The 18,068-nt window shown below is 39.6% G+C and overlaps 2 protein-coding genes across 5 annotated transcripts in view; one reads left to right on the top strand and one right to left on the bottom strand.

Annotated features, from left to right (window-relative positions):
• Positions 1–100: 100 nt before the first annotated feature.
• On the bottom strand, positions 101–3,912 carry LOC130160744 (uncharacterized). Of its 4 annotated transcripts, none has more exons than XM_056363439.1 (3): positions 3,772–3,906; positions 3,156–3,272; positions 101–1,722 (listed from the first exon to the last, which is right to left on the bottom strand). In XM_056363439.1, exon 3 carries the CDS (start codon positions 1,658–1,660, stop codon positions 1,034–1,036), a length of 627 nt encoding a protein of 208 aa, XP_056219414.1. In that variant the 5' UTR covers positions 1,661–1,722; positions 3,156–3,272; positions 3,772–3,906; the 3' UTR covers positions 101–1,033. The 4 variants fall into 4 exon arrangements, with proteins under 4 accessions (XP_056219414.1, XP_056219416.1, XP_056219417.1 ...); XM_056363441.1 differs by having other exon boundaries at positions 3,156–3,268; positions 3,772–3,895; XM_056363442.1 differs by lacking the exon at positions 3,156–3,272 and having other exon boundaries at positions 3,772–3,912.
• A 13,140-nt stretch (positions 3,913–17,052) lies between these two features.
• The window catches only part of LOC130187654 (pleckstrin homology domain-containing family G member 1), a 63,629-nt gene continuing 62,613 nt past the window's right edge, over positions 17,053–18,068 (top strand). The window contains exon 1 of the mRNA XM_056405444.1: positions 17,053–17,220. Within this exon, the coding sequence (XP_056261419.1) occupies positions 17,145–17,220 (76 nt within the window). The 5' untranslated portion in view covers positions 17,053–17,144. The remainder of the gene's footprint in view (positions 17,221–18,068) is intronic.

Here is an 18,068-nt window from a genome sequence, read left to right as displayed (position 1 = left end):
TTGAAGTCAATTCTTTTTATTTTTTTGCACTTATGTAAAAAATGTATTTAAGTAATCATTCTATGGTATACCACAATAAAAGGAAGAAGGAGAAGAAGAGGACGTTTGAGCATACATAATTTAATGGTTTCATGTATGAATTTTAAAGATGAAAGCAATAATATTCATATAAGTCATTACATAAGAAAAAAGTCAAATGTGATCTAGGGTAAAAGATTGATTGATTTTTCTTCACGTTGCTGGCCACCGATGGTCCCTTTTGCACGTCTCACAACCACTAAGTACAGACCAGTAAGTCACAGCAGAAGTGCTGATTGGAGGTAAACATCGCCCTAAGGCTCTATATTTAGTTTTATTTTAGAGAGAAACCACAATGGACCATGACTGAATGGGAAGAGATTATGGAAGATGTACAACTGGAAACCAGTGGAGAGCAAAACACTCCTGTGTCAGAGTTTCAGAAAGCGGAAGGAGCCATGCAGCCTGATGAGAGTGAAATCTATACTTCAGTCTTATCCTCCAAAAAACACCTGAGAGAGAGAAAAAATAACTATGATACACGCATGTGTTAGTGCAGGAAAAAAAAAAAATCTGATGACAGCAGAAGTGATAGTAAATCATATGTTGACACGCAGCACAGGTTGAACCTCTGTACGGTCTTGTCATCGCCTGCATTAAAGAGAGCAGCACGTGGTAATCTAGCATGAAAGCAATGCAACAAATTCTACCGTTGTTAAGCTCATAATGTTCCAGGTGCTGTTGTATTACAGGACTAAGCGTAGTGATACAGAGTAATGTATTTTAATTTTTTTTCAGTGACTGTGTCTGGCAGATATAGACCTAAAAATTACAATTTGCACAACAACAAGTTAATATAATGCCATTCAAGAGTCTCATTGAAATATTGTTTCAAAGCCATGAAAACCTCTGCATCACACACCACCTCCAAACCCAACCCATCCAAATTTTCACTCACTCACACATCCCAGACCAAAAACCACCCCCCACAGAAAAAAAAGTCACTTTCTCTCCCTCAAAGCTGCCGACTCAGTTTCTGTGTTTGCTTCTCCTTGGCTTCAAAGGCACTCTTGGTGCTGAATAGGTCGTCCACTGAATCTATGATCTCCTGCATTTCTCGGGACAGCTCAGAGTAGCTCTCCTTCAGGTCGTCCTGCTGCTGCCTCAGGTCCACCGCCGCACGCATCAACTCGGTGGCCTGGTGGCTGCAGTGGCTCCGCAGCTGCTCCACGTCCGACAGCAGCACCTCCATGCTCTTCATCAGCTGCTCTAGGCGGTCGGCAGTTACCTCAAACTCGGAGGTGTCCACCCTCAGAGACTCGAAGCTGTCCAGCACCTGGGCCTCACTGTCGTCAGGGACCTGGGCCTTGCTGTTGTCTGGCACCTGGGTCTTGCTGTTGTCTGGCACCTGGTTCTTGCTGTTGTCTGGTACCTGGGTCTCGCTGTTGTCTGGCACCTGGGTCTTGCTGTTGTCTGGTACCTGGGTCTCGCTGTTGTCTGGCACCTGGGTCTTGTCGTTGTCCGGGACCTGGGTCTCACTGTTGTCCCGGACCTGGGCTTCGCTGCTGTCTGGGCCCTGGGCCTCGTTGTTGTCTGGGACCTGGGTCTCAGACTCTGAGTCTGCCTTTGGGTCTGTCTCCATCCTCCTGCTGTAACAGCTCTCCACCACCTGATACTCAAGTCAGACTTCAATAAAACAGATATCTGGAAGAAAAAGGAATCATTGAGCTGCAGCCGGTGATTGTAAAAGGTTAAAGGGTAAAGAGAATTCAAATATTTTCAGGAAAAAGCTGAGCGATGTCAAAGATGCAGAGCTGCTCCAATGCCTTTTCTCAGCTGGTAAGGAGTTTAAGCTCCTTGCAGGGGGTGAAAAATGCACTTCTGACTAATCTTCTCCGCTTGTGCACGTGTGTGCAGTGTGTGGGTCTGTGTGTAGGTAGGTATATGTGTATGTGTCCAGGTGTCCTTTCACTGACGTGTTCTCCCATAATCCACTTAGAGCAGCTAACCTGAGCAAAACCCTCCCCAGTCCAGACCATTGCTGGCTCGGCTGAGCGGCAGGCGGGACATCAGATTACGTGGTTCTTCCCTCCTCCCAAACCTTTTCACTGTCTGAGCAGAGAGATTAACCCTGTCCTGGTGAAGTCATCTGTGGGTGGCCTTGACACTCACATGCACACACTCATACTGTACGCATAATACTGTCTCCTATTCTCTCTCTCTGTCTCTCTCTCTCTCTCTGCCTTTTAATCTCCATTTTCTTCAGGTGTTGCTGGGAGAGCGTGTGTGTGTGTGTGTGAGTGTAATTGTGCTATTGCTTGCTCTGTGTATTGTGTTTTGTGTTGAGGACCCCCTTGAAAACGAGTTCCAATAAACATGATCATTCACAAACCTAAGCACAGAAAAAGCAATCAAATTCTAGCACTGTAATTTTATTATGACTGTTTCACATCACTGTAATGTAAGAACATTTCACTCTCACTTTCTTCTGCTGTCTTGTATCAATAGCTTACACAGATAATTGAACGGAAAATTAAATCTGCTCAACCGTAGATGTAGCTCTATATAAATCTTCATGTTGGATTCTGAGTGAGTTTAACCGTTTAACCAAGATTGTAAGACGATGCACTCTGATGGTTCATTAGGCAAAGGATGCTGAACTGAGAAAAAATAATAGATCTGCATGTCATCTATCTGGGACTAAGCTCAGCCGTTTAGCTGTTAAAGTGAAAGCTATAGTTGATAGGAATTTGATGCTTGCTAATGAAATATGTCTCACGTAGGAGCAAATGCAAATGGAAAATGTAGAAAATGTGGAATGTGTAAATTGAGATTTTAGTTAAAGTAAAATACAGTAAGTTAGTACAGCTGAGTTAAAGGGGCTATTTGTAAGTGTAAACAGCCTGTATTGTTTTTTTTTTCTTTTTTTTTTTTAAAGAAGCCAGAAGTCATGATATTTCCTGAAATATAAAAAACAGTCAAGATGACCATATTCTCTAACATGTTCTTACAGCTGCATTTTCCATAATTTTTACTTCAGTCACATAATTGCATGAAACAGTGAAAAATAAGAAAATGCACCAAAGCCAAGACAAAATTTCACGTGTTTAAAAGCATGTTAAAGAGCCGGCACCTACCCTTTAAATGGCTGTAAAGATAAGGAGTCTGAATGGTGACCTCACCACCCTCAATGCCTTATCAAAACAGGACAACTTGCTCTGGGGGGCCAACGTCAAGGGGAAGCTATCCTCTTTCTCAGAGGTAAACACAGCAGTGTCAATATTTGCTTCATCATAAGAACAGTGAGAATTTTTTTATTTGGGACATATAAAGAATTCTGTGTTGACAACAGTAAAACCATTGAGATAAAGCAGATAAATGAATCACTTGCAGCAATTATTTTGCTATAAAAGAGCAGGTAGTAAAGCAAAGAGTTAGCTTGGAAGACAATACAAACAATGAGTTTAATGAGACTGTAGTTGTCTTGTTGTCCTCTGCAACAATTCAAAGACAGTGGACACCATGATTAAGAGAGGAGCCAAAAGGGAGGAGGATGCAAAAGCAAAAAGATCCAGTTCTTCACTAAAGTAAAAAACAGCATAACTTATTGGCAGCTACAAGTAGAACAGAGCTAATTAAGGAACTAAAAACTGCTAAAATGTGGACTAGAGAAACTATTAATGAACAAAAACACACACAAAAAATTACAGATAAAATTGCAGGAATAGCAAAAATAAGAAAATGAACTCTTACTTGTTCCTCTGGTTATTCTGAGAGTGTCCAGGATGTAGTGACATGCAGGCTAAAGATAAGTTAGATTGTGTGCAGGGGGATGGATCCTGTCTAGACCACGCCAGTGCTGCCCACCTCACGGCCACTATATTCCCTCACTGTGACGATGGTCTTGATGAAACTTTTTTAGTCTGAACTCCAAGTACTGCTTATCAGCAGTTCACAAAGAAACTTCAGCTGGTGTGACAGATGGCATCTGTATGATTTCTGCAACCCAAAGGCCATTTTCCATGATGATCGTAATCAAATCAACATTTTCAAGTATTTTACCGACTCAATGTATGAATGCGCAAACACAGACAAATGCTCAGACTCACAAATGTCACATTCATAATTAACTTTTCCTTAAACTTCTTAAATATATCTCTGTGGAGTAATTAGACATTATATATCATTACCTGTCACCTGTACATGAACTGTAGTCTCACAGCCTGAATAGAATCTATTGTTACCATACTCATTCATAGTGAAATAACATTTGTCCTCTGTGTGTCAGGCATTATGTACCCTACTTTTAAAAGCCATGTTCTAACACTGGTTTCATATTGAGCAGATGAGTAGTCTCTGCTGTAGAGTTTTCTCAGGCATCAAACACACACGTCCAGTACTGCGGGCAAGCAAGGACAGAGGCCCCTCCATACTGTATATCACAACTGTTAGATTTTTCTTATGTCTAACAGAACAGACACAATCATATCTTATCACATTTCGTTGTGTTTCAGATTTTATTTAATGCTTGCTTTCATAGATAGACCAAACATAATTGTTACCAGCAACAATTTCTGTTAAAATTAAACTACAACAAGAGTCTGTTAACAGTTTGATGCAGTGCATGAGTTGCTTGTGGGACAGCGTAGCGACATCTGAATACAACTGTTCTTTATTCAAGATACATAGGGCTACTGTCATCTAAAGAACATTCAAGAAGACTCCTGTGTCCTGGTGTGGTTTATTGTTGGTCAGTCACACTGATAAACTCAACGGTGGATGCTCAGCAATTTTTACAGGAGTGGTTTGACACTAGTTTGTGTGAAGAAGAAAAATGCAGAGAAAGAAATTTGTGTATTTCTTCAATGTCTCCACATGGGGGCAGCCTTGTAACTCTTAAGTCTTCTGAGTTTTACTTACTGTCCTCTGGTGGATGTTCATGCTTTAGTGTTCCTATGTATATTATGTGCAATGTCTGCCTGCCCTCCTGCATGTGTGTCTTTTAATTTTGCTCCTCCGTGTGAGTGTGAGTATATCATGAGTGTGCTTGTCAATTCTACAAGAGGCTATGTGTACATTTCAGTGATCCTCAACACGTGTGACCATTTAGGTGCCAACATGTGTGTTCGTGTGTGTGCCTATGTATGTGAGTGCGGTGTGGGGGTTCAGGGGTATGGATTATTTCGCCCTAGGTCGTATTCAGAGAGGCCAGCCAAGCGTGAGGTGGAGAGGAGAAAGGGGGCATTGTTGTGGTCCAGATGAGTGTCAGAGGTGCCTCAGAAAATAGATTCACTCATGGGGGTTTAACAGAAACACACTTGCAACAACCGCCTGACCCCTCAGACTATATGACCACGCTTGAAACCCTTTTACAATAGCAAAGGGATTAAACGTATCAATTCACATGGTCTGGCACCTGTATGTGGCTAATGCCGACTGTAACTGATTGGTGTATGAAAAGTGTATTTAGTCTGGTCTGAATAAAAACTACATGACTAACTGTGTGGAAAAAACTCGGTCATCTGTTATTCCATGTAGGTAAAAACAATCCTATGAATTAGTTGCCCCTGTCTCTGTCTGCACGACTTTCTTTCTTTGTCTCTCACACACAGTCTAATTGCAAAAACATCTGGTTTGTCTCTGCAGAATGCTTTAAAATAATCCACCATCATCACTGGTCTTAGCTGAAGAAAAAATTCATGTGTTCAGTGTTTCCCCTCTATGATTTACTCACAAGTAAATGAGAAAAAAAGCTCTGTGTCACTGAAAGAATGAGAGAGTTATGGGCCAGTGGCTCACATGCTGCCTCGGCCCTCAGGACCCTTTGCCGCGGTGTCTCTACCCTCAGAACTGTTACATTATTTATGGACTCTCCTGGGTGTGCATGGGCCTGTGATTTATGACTCTACATCTGGTGCTGTTGGGGCATTGTTGTCGATGCTTAGGACATGTAGTTAAAGACGGTCTCCCTGGGCTGGGACGATCACGGGGGGAATCATGGGAATTGACATGTGGTTAAAGGGACAAGGGTAGTTTCAGGATTTGGAGTTGGGTAATAAACTGTGTTTTTATGAATATGTGAAGGGGTTGAAGCGCTAAAGGTAACAGCTGAAGCTTAATTTTTAGGAAATCCCTTCAAGACAAACTGTAATTTGTGAATTTTGCCTATATAGATAAAACTGGCACCATCAGATGGGGAAGAAAACTCTTATTTTACATTTATATGACAAACATAATCTTACAAGTCATTAAAGCTGCACTACTAAAAAAAAATTTTATGTTAAATTTGGGTCCAATAACTGTAATGTGAAAGGAGTGACTTGCAGGGATGAACCCGCATAGAATTATGACCCAACTCTGTAGTGATCCTCAGCTCTTTAGAGCATTTTAGCGTCTGCTTTTATGGCCTGCGACTCGTGTTTTTGCCTGCGTTTTCATTCACGCTCACTGCTGTCATCACCACTGTTTTCGGTCGCAGCAGGCAGCTACTTTACACAAAAGAAACAACTTTGGTGATCCTACCGTAGGCTTCATTTCCAACACCAAACAGCAGACAGATAAAGCTGGCATCTAGCATCTGAATCAACTTCATAAGGTTAGGCCGGTTTTGTGTTAATAGTGTGTTTTGCTGTCCCTGAGTGGCCAAAGAAAATCAATTATTGCAGGTTTAAGTAAACATTAACAAACAATCAATTAATCCAAGTAAGTTTGATTTATAATTTACCTCAAAGGGCTTTACAGCATCGGTACAGCATACAGAACCTTCTAGCCCTGGGCACTTGATTTGGATAAGGAACCCCTACCACCCACCTCCAAAGATCCCAACCATATTCCTGATAAGGAACACATAATGCCACTTTTTTTTCAATACAATATAGGCCTTTTCAAACTTTCTCACGTCTTGGGGGCCAAAGGACAGATTGTTGCTGATAATCTCTATTTATCTACAGAATGATGAATATGCAGTTCGAGAAATGTTTTGCAGATGAAAAAGGTGGGAAAAAAATAAGTTGTCCTTCAGAATGGGGCCATTTTTAACTTGGAGATTTGAGAGGTATTTCTATTCAAGCTCTCATTTACAGCTTCTTTCAAATGTCAGTCACTATGGATGTGAGTGTCAGTTAAATCCCTTAAAAGGAAAGAGTTAATGCTTTTTGAAATAATGCCACTGTGGAAAAAAAGAGATTTACTTTGAAAAAAAAAAAAGGGAAAGAAAAACAGCTAAGCAGCGCTCCACCCCGATCCCTCAGATCTGGATCAGTTTCCTTGAGACATTGCCTTTTTCTGGTAAATGGGTGGGATTCCTGATCCCGTTCCTCCAGGGGAGTACAAGTGCATGAATAGCTAATGTTCCAACGAGACCTCCCCCGCTTTCAATTGATGCCAGAGAATTTCTTCTCCACTGTCAGAGAAACAACAATGTGAAGTCTCTGCTGTGTTTTGTTCAGAAACTCAGTTCTTACTAAACTAAAGTTGTCTGAGTCAGATGGGAAGTTTAAATATTTGCCTCCACATTTGTTTGGAAGAACATTTGTCTGTAAGATGCATGATTTATGTTCCTATTGGCAACTGTTAAAAGAAACTAGAAAATGACTCATCTTACTGGTATGGTATCTGCTGTATCGGCTGGATGCTATAACATTATTGCAGCCTATAAAACTGTCTCTCACCGTGTGACCTGTTCAGAGGATCAGGACAGAGTACCAGGTCCTGGGAAGATAACCAAGTCTATTTCTTTCCAAAAAAACAGGCACATAATTAAAGGTGGTGTTCATCAAGCTGACCTCCTCCTGACTCGTGCCCATTATGAATGTCTAATGTGTCCATAGTGTCTTTCAAGTGAAGCATTTGGCCCTGTTCATGATAAGCGATACATATGACATTGATTTGTTCACCAGCTCAGAACGCCCTATTGTTGGGTCTCCGTTGCACCTGATGTCAGATGCCTGCCAGCGCTGCACTCCCTTAACAGAGCTTTAATTGTATTATAACCCTTCCACATTCTTGGACTTGTAGTTTCACCTCAGAACACACACATGTGCTCTCACACATACACACGCAGAGACTGAAGGTACACTCATCTGACATTATTTTTTTCTTTCCATTTCGAAAGCACATTTCATCCCAGCAGAGTTTAGCAGAGCAGTGTGAGCAGCATTTACAGTAAGTACAAGTAAAATCCCAGCTCATCTGAATCATACTTCTACACATCAGTGGATGCAGTAGATGGGTTTTCCGTTGTTGTTGCTATTGCAACTTGAGCAGATTTACTACATTTTTGAAATGAACTGTTTACTGTTTTGGTTGAATGAACGCAAAGTCTAATCACAACCCCTTGTCAGCAGTTGCAAATGTCACTGAGTTGTCAACAGTTCAATCACAGAGAGATACATTTTTACATGTCTAAGTGTGTTATATCATTCTGTGATTCACAAGGAACAAAAAGCAAAGATTGACAGAAGGTTTGAAAGAATGAACAGAATTTCTGCTTTTCTGCCTTGTTGATCGTCTTGTGACCCCTCAGATTTGTCTTGTGTCCAATTGTGGGAGTCCTGATCCACAGGTTGGGAACCTCTCTTCTATAAAATAAAAGTTGTTCTAGTAACCACTGATTAAACAATGTGAAATATTTGTCCTTAACATACCACACAGAAGAATTAAAAATTCCATTCCCATTTTCCCATAACTAAACCACACATATATCAGCTGTGATAAACCTTTTTCTATCATAGGAGCTGCCATGTTTGTCTTTTTTTTATTTTTGGATATTTCCTGCTGCAGCTGCCAGGACCTCATTTACTCTTATTCAGGCTGGGAAATGGGTTTTAGACACCAGGGAAATCTGGTGTGCCTCTGCTGCTCTCATAGCTAATTAGTGTGTGAACTAATTGCATAGCTAACTTTAGCAAAGCACCAGCCTAGTTCCATCTGTCCACTTTCTATAAAGTAGGGAGGGAGATGGAGAACAGCCTTCAGGTGACTCTATAGCTCCTTTTAGAACATTCTAGCAAGAACATTTACCTCAGGAGCATGAAAGCTCTTTTTGTCAATACATTAAAGGAGACATACACTTTTTGCAACTGGCCACAATCACACGTCTAGTTTACTGAAACCAAGTCACCCCCAAGTTTCCAAACATGGTGTTGTGCCTTGGAACATACACAGACTAAATCCTTTGAAACACTAGTCCGGTTCCTGTGAGCGTTCTGTCAGAGCTCTTATATATTAAAGAAATAGTTCAACATTTGTAAAATGCAGTTATTCACTTTCTGTCTGAGAGTTATAGAGGAGAAGATTGATACAGCTCCAATGCCTGTCTGTTATATATACGTTCGCTTATCTTAGCACAAATGCTGGATACAGTATTACTGGCTGTGCCTAAAGGTAGAAAGCTTGAATAGCCAACGTGTAAAAAAATTACAATTTGTCACTTTCTTGCCAAGAGTTAGATGTGAAGATTGGTATGGCTTTCAAGTCTGTACAGTATGAATCTAGCACTACGCTTAGCTGTACTGCCATTCTTACTTCTAAAATCTGTTAGGATTTTTTTTTTTTCTTACTATAGTATAGACTCACAGCAATGGACACTCATAACATTGCATACTGCATATTGTGATGCGTAAATCAGAAAAAGTTTGCTCTGCTCTTCAGATTTAAAGGTTTTACACACTGTCTCAGTTTCTGAACATGATAATAATGGCCCTTGTTTAAAGGTCTAAACACTGCACCCTTTGTGGCAGATGAAACCAAAGTTTGTCTGAGGTGAGCCAGAGGCTCTTGAAGTTTGATGACATACTACAGACTTCCCCTGATCGCTCTCTCAAGGAGGTGGCTAATGAAGAAAGCAGACTCTCATTTCCAACAGACCCCCCACTTGCCACTCGCCTTCCTGCTGCTGAGAGGGTCTTGACAGCTCGAGAGATCAAATATGATATGTAATGCAACCAACACACAACAGATGACAGGCGAGGGAAAGATGAAGCAATCAGGTTCAGGTTTCTGGGAAACTGAGGTCACGTACAGGGGTGGCTACAGGAAGAGATGGAGCACAGTGGGACTCAGCGTTTAACTTACCTATTAAAGTGAACATGTAAAGGTATCACAAGTGATGTTGAAATGGCACCCGGTTTAAAAGTGTCCATCGGGGAGCTATTATGTGAGATCAGAGGTCAGTGTGTGGGTTGCTGCTGTATAGTGATCTTACAGATTACAGAAAAAAGGAGAGAAATTTTAACCCTATTGTTCTATTTGGAGACAAGTGCCCTATTTAACAGCTCAAAAACATACTTAACAAAGTTATCAGTTTGACAATTGCTGACATTCCCTGACTTTATGAGAATGACATACAGTATAAGGATTTTTATATGTTCTATATCTGTGATTGGTTCAAAAATCCCACATAAATCCTATGTGAATTTGAGTTATTGGAGTTAAAATGGTATGTCCAGAAGTGGTCTATCAGGGAGTCATCGCTCTCTGGCATGTAATTGATGCCAGACGTAAGTTAGGTGACGATGCAGGATAACACGATGTACTCATCATCTCATCATTTGTCTGAATACATAAGAACATTTGTGTGAACAAGTTCCCAGGATCATCTTTTCAGCACATCCAGTTACCTTACCCAGATGATATCATCATCTCTGGGCAACTTGACACCAGGTAATGATGTAACACAAAAATGTTAAAAATAGAAGAAAAGGAGGGAGACCAGACATGATGCATCTTTCCCCTGTGAACTGACAGCGATCTGTACGAGTGTTGTCTATTGAGGGTCAAACACTAATGGATTGTGTGGCTCCAGGTGTGTCTTTGGTCCTCTTACACTGAAGACTTTTACATAACACCGCAAGCTATATTTCTCTGCAGGAACCTTCAATTTATCATTCAATCCTGTGCTGTTATTTGCTATGTAATGTACATGTGGGCAACATGGTAAGTGTATATGATTTATCAGTGACAGAGACATAGATATAGGGGTAAAGCATACATACAATAGTGGATTTATAAGGCATGTTATGACCATTATCTGATCAAACTCTTGATACCGCAACAGCTACTTTATCATGAGATGCAGTATTTGTTGGCACCTGCAACCACCTGCTTGTATGTCCAGATTTATTATATTGAGCCTTTCATACCCACTGAGCCAAAAATGAAGTTTCATTCCTAATCAGTGAACTCAGTAGAAAAACAAAATGAAGACTGAAAGCATTTCCCCATTTTTGTATGAGCTGAGAGAGAACGATGACAGACTCACAGTAGTTTCTTCCTGTGCTGATTAGACAGCAACTCGCTGTCTCTCTTTGTTTGACTGAGTGTGAAATATACACATAGGGGGCAAGACTGGATTCAGACACCTGGGAGATATTACACCTGCTGTAACTTGGATTTCATCATTTTTATACTATAGAAATAAACTGCATACAACAATACACATAATCAATGTAATTAGTTGATTTTTTTTTTTTATGTCTGAGGCTCTTGAGACAATACAAAGAGTTCTTTATATAAGTGTTGCAGAGACAAGCTAAAAGCAAAACTATTACACAAAAATGTTTTTGTTAAGTTTTGTGTTTGAAAAAGATAAATAGAGTATATCAAAGCAATTGCACAGTCTTTTGTTTTTCATTTTGCAATCTTTTATACCAACATGTAAACAGTTACACATTCTTGCATAATGATAAATGACTTTGTTATATTTAACCAAATGCCTCTGTTTTAAGTAAAGCAACTACTGTACTGTAAAGACATGGTGTTCTAATAAATAACTGAATGAAATAGGGCATCGAATCTTTAAATATGTCATTCATTGCTGAAAATATAATAAATTAGTCTAATTTGTTATTTAACTGTCACTGTACTCACTAGAATACTTGAACATCTTGCTGTCTTACAATACCAGCAATACAATTACTTTTTCTAAAACGACTCAGATTTCTCACTATATTTAGCATTCCTCCTGTGTGCTAAACATACAAAAGCCCCCACTATTTTCCCACCACATCAGCATACATAATGCGGGTGCCACATCGGCAGTGATCAGAGATGGCATTACACACCCTCTTAGGCATTTCCTGTGGCGTTTCCTGCTTCCTTCATGACTTCATGTGCTAATGTCCATTAATCCTGGCAAACTCTTGACGGCTCTCTCTGTCTCAGGGTCTGATATCACAAAGACTTTCTCTCTCTCTCTCTCTCTCGCTCTCTCTCTGTCACAGCCCTCACTCTGAACTGAAAACAGCAGACTGGGACTCCCAGTATTTCGCAGCCGATGGTGGAGATAAGCTTTCTTGTGTGTGTGTAGGTGTACATGCGCCAGAGAGAAAACAGATCTGCAGTGTACACAGTTCAGCCCGGGGGAAAAACTGTCTGGGAAATTGTAAAAGTGATGCCAAGCAGTGCAAAATTGGTGTCAAAAACGTCTGTAAGCAAGTGCTAATCCAAACAAATGTACTAAGGATAAAGACGAGGTCATGAGCTAAGCATAGTGTTTGAACCTGCAATGCATTTTTTCTGTATTGTTGTGTCTGTGAGGCGTAATGAAGAATTTTTCAAAACCAACATAGTGTGTCATCTAAGCATGCACAGTCAAATCTATAATGATTTTTATTATGGCTGCCCTCATCTTCCTCTCAGTTATAGCTTTTGTTTGTGGGAGAGAAACATCACTATTTTGGGCGTGTCATCTGTCATATATTGGCCTTTGACACTACAAACACCAGACAGTATTTATCTCCTAGCGTGACTTAATTCAACAGCAATTCTTGCCATGTCTCTTACACAGTCTGCCACAGATAAGCTTTCTCTGAACCACCTTGCCACATACTTTGACACACAAATGAGCTGAGTCACACACTAATATAGTCATCGAAACTCTAAAATCATGCAATCACATCTTTATCTAGGAAAACCTGCACTAGACAACATATCACTTGTGTTTCTGCTTTTTTGTCTTCAATGAAGCCTCCCTGTTTTTAATCTCGGCATACACACAGACTTTAAAGTCTTTCTCATGCACACAAAACAGTTTCTTTCGGTGCTAACCTGCTACTTCGTTACCCACCTGGCCCATTTTTGCTCCAGTTTAGGGGCATGGGGTAATGTGTGTTATCATTTTAGTTCCACTGATTTTCTGCTGCCCTCGCTATGCGCATAGCTATGCAGCAAGCTAGGAACACTCATAAAGGAGTTAGGTATAGGAGAGCAGGTGATACCATAAACAGCACTTAGACCAAAGACAGGCCTATTGTAAAAATCAATCAGTACAGTAACAAGGAAACTGGATTTGCAAAAGTCTATTAGTTACATTGTCCCTTAACCCTCATCACCAGTGCAAGATCAACATTAAAGGAGCTATTGTTAAGTTTTACTATTGCTACATTAGCTGACATTAGCATTAATGGCTGTTTACTTACCAGTCTAAAAACGCTGTGAGCTCAGCATCAACTTCATTCCTTTACTGCTCTCTTCAGCAGTGGTAAGCAGCCCTCTTGTTTTGCTTCTATTTTTCACAATTTTTCTCATACTGAATTTAGCATACCAATACTTGGATCGGTTGGACGGCCTTTTCACTTTCCAATACCGAGTCACTAGCATCCAGTCTGCCTTGAGGAAGAAGCAATGCTCAGAGGGCATATTATAACCTCTTGTTTTGTAAATGCAACGATGCTATAAGCTCTTCACAAGACTGGTAAGTAAAACACTGTTAATGCTAAAGGTGGCAATGTAGCAGTAGCAAAACTTACAAATAGCTCATATAAGTCCCCATAGGAAGTACAAAAGAGTGATCAGTCTTATAACCATACATGATGAATCCACAAGGGTAAAAGTAAAAAGTAAAAAGTTGTAAGCTTAAGAGAAAATTGTTACTAAGGATGTTATATTAGCAACACATTAGTTTCACACAGATAACATATGGCTATGGCTAGCTGGGTTAGCAGTAACCTGATCACAAACAAAATTAATGAATAAATAACCAAACCTACAGACAATGGTCCAGAAAGTGCATTTGGTGAGCAAATAAAAGATCTGCTTTGTCGCAGATTTGACAAAATGGTGGCTGTAACTATGTTTTAGGAGAAATGGCAGCAAGTGCAATAAAACAAAACTCTTTAAAAGACAGTAGGTACAAAACCATGCCTATGACTGGAAATGATGTGGAAGCAAAAGTAACACAACTCATGTCGCCTACGCACATTATCAGACATGCATAAACATCGTTAAATGCAGGAAATCTTTATCTTGAGGTCAGGAAGTCATTTTGTGTGTCTCACAGCCCTAGTCTTCTGAGAACTGTTTTGAACAGCATCATTTTCTTGTGTTGTAGAGTGTCACATGATACAACAGGGCACTTGGATATTGTAAGCTGACCAAATCAAACTAATTTCTATAAGAAGTTCCTTTAATCGTTGAGAAAAAACCACAGTCTAGTTATAGGAGTATAAAATATGACGGTATAAGACGGTAAGATGTGGAATTCAACATGAACTGATAAAATCAAACTGGCACCATCTTGTAATTAGCATCAGCTAAACCCGATTCTTTTTTTTAAAAACTGGTAACAACCGAATGTATCATACCAGTATAGTGGCAGTGTTTTTCAGGCTGCCCTGGAAGTAAGGTTCATGACCATAACTTTCTTACTTGAACTCAAAACTATTTGGACTATGGGACTTCCACTTAACTGAAAATGGCCAGGCGTGCCAATACACGCATGGGAAAAACAGTTATTAGCCAACTATAATTTCTCTCACTGAAAGACTAGAAGACACTGACATGTTGAGAGGACAGAAATGTTAATAGACAGCTTTGGTATTGTTTGTCTGTTTGGCTGTTACCTGAGGGGAAATCCTTATCTCTTTCAGGATTTCAGCAGTTTCAGGCGACAATGAAGTCATCTTGCTGTGAGAAAGATGATATTGTATGGAAAGGCTCTGAGGTCAAGCCCCTGTGGGACAATCAGTTAGGCCGCAACCTCACCAATGCTGAAGGTATTACTCACCAGTTGATAAAAGGCATGAGACCTATAAATCACAGAGTGAAGGAAGGATCATTTTTTATCAACACTACTGTCCAGACAAAGGCGTATAGTTCTCTGAGAAAAACACAAGCTGCAAACTGTGACTAACATCCCCTTCATGTCAGCATTTCTCAAGAAAATAAGATTACAGTGCATTTAATTGAAAAACTGTAGCAAAGTGAATAGGAAGGAGTGGCATGGATATAAGGAACAGGTATATAGGACTGCTCGATCCCCGTGGGTTCCCCCACTATGACCCACTTTCCATTCAGTGATCTCCAGCACCTGCACCGTGTTTTTGTGCCATAATGATAATCTATTAATACAGAGTTTGGTTTTGAGTTTCTTTTACATTCTGTATGCTTACAGGGAGGTTACTGGAATCAGTTACTTGTAACTGTTGTCTCAGGCATTACATGACATTTAAGCGACATTAGCTCTGCAGGGGGCATATTTCATGATGTCTGGTATATTACTGAAACATTTTTTAACTTAATTTTATCCTAAACAAGGATAAAACAGGTAAACAAGCATATTATTTTCCATGCAATACAGTTAGCAGTTATATGAGTTATATGATATATAAAATTCCAATCACACATTCCCGGAGCCCATGGTGATGTATTTAAATTGCTTGTTTTTCTGACCAACAATCAAAAATACAAGGAAATGCAATTTGCATAACATACAACAGAAAAATTACCATTAAATGATCTAAGTAATTGATTGGTTATTTCAGCGCTATATTAAACTATATTATTTTGCGCTGTACCATTATTTCTAAGTCACTCATGGTTACCATCAGCTTCATATATACATATATTGATCTGACGTTGAAGAGATAGTTGTTACAACGAACGGAAAAAAGGAGTTACAATGACCAAAAAGATCTCATCTGTGAATGTATTTGGATTTCATCAGTCACTTTATGTCCTATATGAAGACATCCCATCAACAGAAAATAGCTGCTTTGCACAGGATGTTTCATAACAGGTTAAACCTGGGGCCTGACATGAACTAAATCCATGTGACCTCAGCTACTGTCTGTAAACCCTACAAGGACCTTTAGGGACTTTTTGAATTCCACACAGGTTACTGAGAGCACCTCAAGCAAACTGATATTTTCTTGCTGGAGACAACACATTCATGTGCAGATGAAAGTATGAAACAACATTTTATGGGCCCAGTGTGCAGGCTGAAGTGTAACAAATAGAAGAATAAAATTTAGATTGGGATTAGGTTTGGTGCTTTAATGCACAAATCTTTTTGTGGATCATTCAGAATATTGAGGAATACGTTCGGTCTTTGAAGGTCACAGAAATTACGTTGTAATTGACATTTTTGAAGAGGGAATTCCACTCATGCCTATGGATAAGCTTCCTTATGTCATCTTTGTGTTTGGACTTGTTTTCCACTACATAGTAAGAGGTTCTGTTGTCTTTCTGGGGATAATGATGTATAGTAAAATGAATAAGATAATAATTATATTGTGCTGAATTTAATCTACCAGACAAAGGAATTCAAATACATATTATTTTTGTAGATGTTATTGATTTATTTCTACATATTTTTTTATAGTACTTATGTAAGAAATTTAAAGATAAATGCCAGAAATAATAAATGCGAGTGAATATTAAAGATTGATTATTAAAGACCTAAAAGTCATTGTTATTATTATTTTTTTCTAACATTCATAAATTAGTTTTGAATTGTTTTACAGTTTATATTTGCTATCTGTTATTATTAGGTTGTGAATGACCTTAGCAATTTGAATTGCACTAGTCTGTATGAAAGGTGCTACACAAATAAAGTTTCATTGATTTTTTTTTTTTTTTTTTTTTTTTTAAGGTTGTAAAGATAGTAGCCATATGCAATGATCTTAAACTTGAAACATGAGCAATTGCTGAGCTTGCTGGGAGCAAACTGGGATATACTAGAACTACTTTAAAGTCTTATTGTAAAATTGAGGTGAAATCAGGTCAGCGTAACGCTACACGGATGTCACCGTGTCACGTCACTAAGATTTTACCACCTGACCAACGACGATGACGTGATTGCCAACGCGCTAGCAGTTTAGTGGAGTGTAAACTTTTATCCGCTTTAAATGAAGAACGACTTGTCTCCAGCGCCAGCAGGTCACCGAAGATCTGCTCATGTGCTCTCTGCAAAGAAGAAAAACAGTGAGTGAAATTGTCAAATACCCTATGGAGTCCCTTAATTAATAAACTTCCCACAGGCAAAGTAGAAACACGCGTCCCCCCGGTGAATTCAGTGGGATCTCAGAGGCAGGTGTGCCTGTTGTGCAGCGCAGGTACAGCGCGTGTGAGTAGCCCATAGTTCAGACTGCAGCCCTGGATAAGACAGGTAAATGCTGACAGATGAATAGATAATGGGGAGATTGATGATGGAACAGATTGCATAAGAGGGAGAGATGATAAAGATTGGGGTAATGACATTCACCCCTGACCATGAGATGCCATGTCTGAAGGGGATGTGATGGACAGAAAGAACATGAAGTACTATAGTACAGAATATAGTTATGTTCCTGTGATGAGACATGATGAACACTTACCCATTTCAAACTGATGTGGCATAACTGGAACATAATCTTACAAAATAACTGTCCAGCTAGAGATTGATGATGTTCTCTGGACACAGTAGCATGGTATGTCAATTGTTAATTGACAGTTTCAGTTCAACCAGGTTTTTTTTCTTTAAAAAAAAAAAAAAGGACTTCAGGCTGTTATGCAACAGCAGCAGATGGAAGAAGGAGGCAGACCTATACAGTTTTTCTGGCACTCATAGATGACTTTCACAGTGAATCACTTCTTCATAAGTGATGATTGAGACTGAAAAACATTGACCATATATTAAGTTTTGCATCTTTGACTGATCAGGTCACTATGGCATCGGCTTCTGCTTTTGCATAGTGAAAATTAAAGTAACAGTTTGGCATCATGGGAAATCTGCAAATTTTTCTTGCTGAGAGTTAGATGACAAGCTTTATATCACTCTCACGTCTGTAGAA

Source organism: Seriola aureovittata, chromosome 19 (genome assembly GCF_021018895.1).
Source record: "Seriola aureovittata isolate HTS-2021-v1 ecotype China chromosome 19, ASM2101889v1, whole genome shotgun sequence".
Lineage (NCBI taxonomy): Eukaryota > Metazoa > Chordata > Actinopteri > Carangiformes > Carangidae > Seriola > Seriola aureovittata.
Note: the sequence above shows the minus strand (reverse complement) of the source record. Positions and strands in the feature narration are given on the sequence as shown.

Bases quoted from the DNA above. Each gene is read 5' to 3' on its own strand.
- LOC130160744 (XM_056363442.1), bottom strand. From the start codon at position 1,660: ATGGAGACAGACCCAAAGGCAGACTCAGAGTCTGAGACCCAGGTCCCA.